A 5,216-nucleotide genomic window follows, 5' to 3' on the forward strand; every position below is an offset into this window, starting at 1 on the left:
TTTTAATTACAGAAAAAAATTTCTAAATTCAACTATATAATCTAACAGTTTGATAGATTTTACGTGGGCTTTCTGACTTCCATTGTGTTTCCTAGAAAGGCAAGATCTTAGGTTGGTTGAAGTTTAGCTTCACATGCAAAAATAGTTTTAATTAAAAAAACAAATAGTGTTCTTCGTTCTGCTTATATTTGTGCAAATCTTTTGACATAGTATGAATGAGAAATATATGAGTTCATTGGTCTAGTTTTTATGTATACAGTAATCACTGGAATATATGTTCCAGAAATAAATGAATCACAGCCATGAAGAAACTACAAAGAAAATCAGCGTGGTGAACCTTGATAAGCTTTTGGATAACTTCTCAGAGATAGAAAAGGTAAGTTAAAAAGGTAAAAAAATGCTGAAACTGTTACCTGTAATTTTTTTGTGACATTTTAGTAAGCTTTTCAAGTGAAAATTTCTTCTAAGTGGTATCAGTTTATTCTTATTCATATGCCTTGTAATACCAACTTTGGAAAGTTTTTGTATTAACTATCTCGGAGTGCTATGAGTGACTTCTGTGGAGTCTGAGAAGCCTTTGTTTCTGTGCTAGAATTTTAATGGTGCAGAGGCCGTTTTGGCTTCTCAAGAAGAGCATTGAAGTGCCCCTTTTTATCAGAAGCTGCTGCTGGAGATAACAGTATTGCACAGCTTTGCTGGGCTATCCTTTCAGAAGTCATTCCTTGTTCTAGAAAAATCTCATTACCATAGTGTGAGCATTTGTTCTTTTTCCATGTTTTTCTATTTCCATAATTTTTCATATGCATTGAGCTCTCTCTATTTCAGGTATATGTCAGTTCTTAAAAGATTGATCTACTGAGGAAAATCAGTACTGTATTCATTGTTAGACCCACGTTGACCAGCTCCCTGGTGATTTCCTGATCAGTAAATGCATACTAGGGATAATATAAAAAGGGCCACCTGAAGTAAATTTAGCAGTTCTCATGGCAAAAACTTATTATACCAATTCCTGTTCACACCCATTACTCTTGTTGGTGCTCAGTGAGGGCACTGACAGACTCATAAGCACAGCAGTAGGAAGAACCTTGCTGAGGACTGGTCCAGCCTATGGACTACAGAATTGAGAAGAAACCAGTTTATAATTAGTGATGTAACTTGGCATTCTTAGTTCTGCAAGGTAAACTCAAAATAGCGCAGGTTCTCAAGTCGATCATCGTTCTTCTCTGTAACAGAGTTTCCAGAATGGCAAATGATATGGATTTGTGACTGCAGTGATGTGAAATTGTTAAATTTTATATTAATTTAAAACTCAATATTTAAAACTTAAATCAAAAGATATGAATATAACTTTAGTCTTTTTCCAATTCTCTAGAAAATATCAGAAATTAATGAAGCAAATAACCTCCTGGTTCTTCAGCTGGAAAAATGTAACAGATTGTTAACATTAAGCCAATCAAAGGAGGAATCAGTAAAAGAAGGTAGGTTTTTTTAAAAGAAATATATGGGGTTTGCATGTGTTCAGGAAGTTCTGCGAAACTTTTCCATTATTTTCAGTCATATAAAACATAAAAATAAAATAGCAAGGATCTAAGATACTGTCTGAAAACCAGTAATGTTTAACCTTGGGTCCTGTAATGAAATTAATCTCATTTGCATAAACCAGGTAACTTTAATCCACAAACATATCTTGAGAACTTCATTAAAATAACTGTTTTCCAGTTATGTTACTATCCATCCACTTTAAGAGATTTTTGAGCACACGCAGTACCTATGAAAGAAAAACCTTCCTTTTGTATTTTCTTTCATTTTTTTTCTCTTCATCTTTCTTCTTTTGATCATGTCATCTCCTTTTCCAAGGAAACAAAGTGTTGGCAGGGAAAGATGAGCTTGGTACACCTGATGATGTTACTGTGCCCAGATGCTTACCTTTCCCATCCATGCAGGCCTCTTGAGCTTCTAGTGAACTGCCACAGTTTACAAAGCCAGCATTTCTAAGGAAACAAACATCAGTACTTTTGCTTAGAGTGGTGGCCTGTGACTTATGTTAATCCATAAGCAGCTCAGATGTCTGTGTAGAACAATAGGGTCAACATTTGGGAAGAGTAAGGTTGGCACTGACACTATTGTGCCCCCAGCCGGGCTGTTCCAGTGGTGTCAATATGACAAATGTTAGGTTTCGTCTGGTCACCAGAAATGTTTTGCCCAATGAGAAATGAGCCAGATGCATTCTTGAATGCATATTTTGCTGCCTTCTGAAATGTCAAAGCTTGCCTGTAATTGGAGATGGCATGTCAGACTGGTGCGGCTGGCGCTCCAAGAGAACATAAAGAATTATATTTCTTAGCTGCTTGTGTGATTTGGTTTGTTCAGGGACAGTCTGATAGCCCAGCTGGGGTTTTTGAAGACATTTTCCCTGAACCATGCTGAGAGTTATACTGAAGTTTTAGTATTCCTGTTTGAATTTTGCTCACTTAAATTAATTCTGTAAGAACCTTGGGTATTGGTGGAATCTTAGTGTTGTGTTCTGTCTTGGCATCTGTTTAACTTCTGGAGGACTGAAGAGCTGTCCAAAGCTATTAGACTTTATCTGTGTGAGATTTACTGTCTGAAGAGGTCAGATTAAACAGTGTGACAGCCCATTTTGTGTTTGTAATGTCACTGTCAAGGTTTTATCTGAGTGACATTTCCAACTCGGTTATAAAGTGTAAGGAATAGCATATAATCCTTCAAGGCTGAGTTCAGTTAAGCCAATACCACTGTTGTAAGTTTATTCCACAGGCTGCACTTGTGTTTCAGTTTTAATGCGATCCGAGTTTTGGTCGTATTTGTTTTGCTTTGTATAGCAGATGCCATTATGGTGCTAAATAGTTATGAATGGTGATAGCAGTTTATATTAATCATAGGAGCACTCAAACTGTTCAATGGAAGCTAAATAATAAGATGGCATTTACTATTTCACAGATTGGAATTTTAAACCTCTACATCATAAAAAAAAAGGTGCCAACTAAAGGAGGAATTAAAGAGAAAACTTAAATTAGGATTTCTTTTAACTCTAGAAGTATATCTTTTCAGATGGATATTTGAAAAAAGAAGTAATATTTAGTACTTAGCCTAGATCTTTGGTTGCTTATTCTTCTGTAGTTTGTAGACCTGCTGAAAGGTGCATCTTCTTGTAGAACTTTGGTCTCTGACAAGTCAACTTGGTAAAAGTTAGGCAACAGGATAGGAATAAGCCTAGTTTCGTGCTGGAGTGAGATTGCTGGTTGGTTTCACTTAGGTCCTTGCTGGGACTTAAATAATTTAGCATAATTGGAAATTAATTGGAAAAGCTACTGAGTAAGCGAGTGAAGTTTGCTAACAATGCTAATCTATTGAGTTATACTAAGAATCTCATGATACAGAATGACAAGGGGTAAAAAGGGGAGATGAAAACCGGCAGCAGTGTACATGGGAGGCATTTTATATAAACAGTGGTTGGCTCCAGTTGATTGCTTCTCAGGACAGAGTTCTTGGCGTCCTTCTGTACAGTTCTCTGAAAATACTAGTGGTTAAAGAAGCAAGCATCATGTTCCTGTGATTTTCATGTAAGGTTCTGGTCCCCATGTTTCAAAATGGGACATACCGGAAGTAGAAAAGGTAACAGGTAAAGGTGGCAAGGTTTGGTATTGTCAGGGAGGAGCAAGGGACAGGGACTGGGGAACCAATCATGTAACAAGGCCCACAGAGGTAGGAGCTTCACCAGCTAAGACTCATTCCCACCATAACCATGCAACGCTGGCCCAGTGAGGGCTGCCACGGTCAGCCAGAAGTCCATGTTGCCAAACAAGTACGTAGTGATGGAGCAGGTCCAAGGTCACGACAGGAGGTTGCATCAGGATCAGGTCCAGAAAGGGTAACAAGGGCCAGACGTGGTCTCGCGCTCACTACTAGGTCCATGGTGATGAGGTGGGTCTGAAATCAAGCCAGAAGTCACTCCCTGGGTCACAACCAGGGTCTAGATCTACATGGTATGTGGCTGCAACACAGCCGCAGCATAGCTCAAGGTAGGCCAAGGGTGAAAGCCTCAGCTTAAAAGCAGCTCCCAAGGGAAGGAGCGGCAGCCATTTCTGAGTCTTCTTCCAGCTTTCTTCAAACAGGTTTTTTCAAGGTCACAGCTGTACTCTTTCTAAGTTGGCCTTCAGCCCAGCCAAACACCCAGGAGGTGGGTTGGAGAGGATGCACTTGGGGCCCTCACAGGTTTGGTCATGGTTTTGGAATATCTGAAGAAAGACTTAAGTTGCCTGGAAACTTTTCAGCCTGAAGAGATAGAATAGAGCTGATACAACGCAGCTGTAAAGTTACAAAGGGCATAGAGAAAGTGACCAGGGAATGAATATTCACTGTTCAATGTAATAAGAGAACCAGATGGAAATCAAACTTGTTGATTGATTTAAAGCAAACGAAAGGAGGAAATTTTCCATACAATGCAAAATAAAGTTGTTAATTGCACAGAAGCTTGTGGATAGCAGAAGTAAAGATTAGTCCAAAAAGATTAGGAAAATTCGTGTAATAAAACTTAACAAATTTGTTAAACATGAAGACAGTACCTGTCACTCAGGTCTCTCTTGTGTTATGGAAGCTGAGAGGATATACTGAGGTTAGTGTTAATCCAGCTTTTTCCCCTCTTTCCTGAATTATCTTCTACTGCATATTGTGAACTGGACAGAACTTTGGTCTGACTCATTAGAGCCATTTGTTTCTTTGTTAAGCACAAAAGACAATGAAGGACAGTCATTCAGAAACAGATCAAGAGGCTTCATTATTGACAAAAACAAAGAGGAGGGGCTTTATACAAACTAGATTTTAAAAAGGGAAAGGAAAAGGTGGACAAAAAGAAGAAATTATTCGTACTATAAAACCTATGGGATAAAAGATAGCCGTGAAAATGAGAGAGACAGTGCAGGAAATCAGAGTAGCTGGGATGACTGCAACAAGGACTGTGGAAGTAGAATGGGCTGAAAATAGATGAAAGTCAGAAGAGACGTTTGAGCTTTGTAAATTGTAGTGGCTCACTTCGATAAGAGTGAAAAGATTTGAGGAGATAGTTATGCTGATACAATTGAAGAGAATGACCTCGGGAGCTGTGTTGAAACACATGATGGAAAAAAATGTGGATGGCAGAAATCCAAGTAAAAATGCCAGAGCAAACAGCATGAAATACAAACTAAAGTTTTAGC

The 5,216-nt window shown here is 38.4% G+C and overlaps 1 protein-coding gene across 1 annotated transcript in view; it reads left to right on the forward strand.

Annotated features, from left to right (window-relative positions):
* The first annotated feature begins 289 nt into the window (after nt 1-289).
* CCDC152 (coiled-coil domain containing 152) overlaps nt 290-5,216 on the forward strand; it is a 14,652-nt gene continuing 9,725 nt past the window's right edge. Inside the window, exons 1-2 of the mRNA XM_009633857.2 lie at nt 290-376; nt 1,373-1,478. Coding sequence (XP_009632152.1) covers nt 290-376; nt 1,373-1,478 — 193 coding nt within the window. The remainder of the gene's footprint in view (nt 377-1,372; nt 1,479-5,216) is intronic.

This window comes from Egretta garzetta, unplaced genomic scaffold, assembly GCF_000687185.1.
Source record: "Egretta garzetta isolate BGI_Z169 unplaced genomic scaffold, ASM68718v1 scaffold712, whole genome shotgun sequence".
Taxonomy (NCBI): Eukaryota; Metazoa; Chordata; class Aves; order Pelecaniformes; family Ardeidae; genus Egretta; species Egretta garzetta.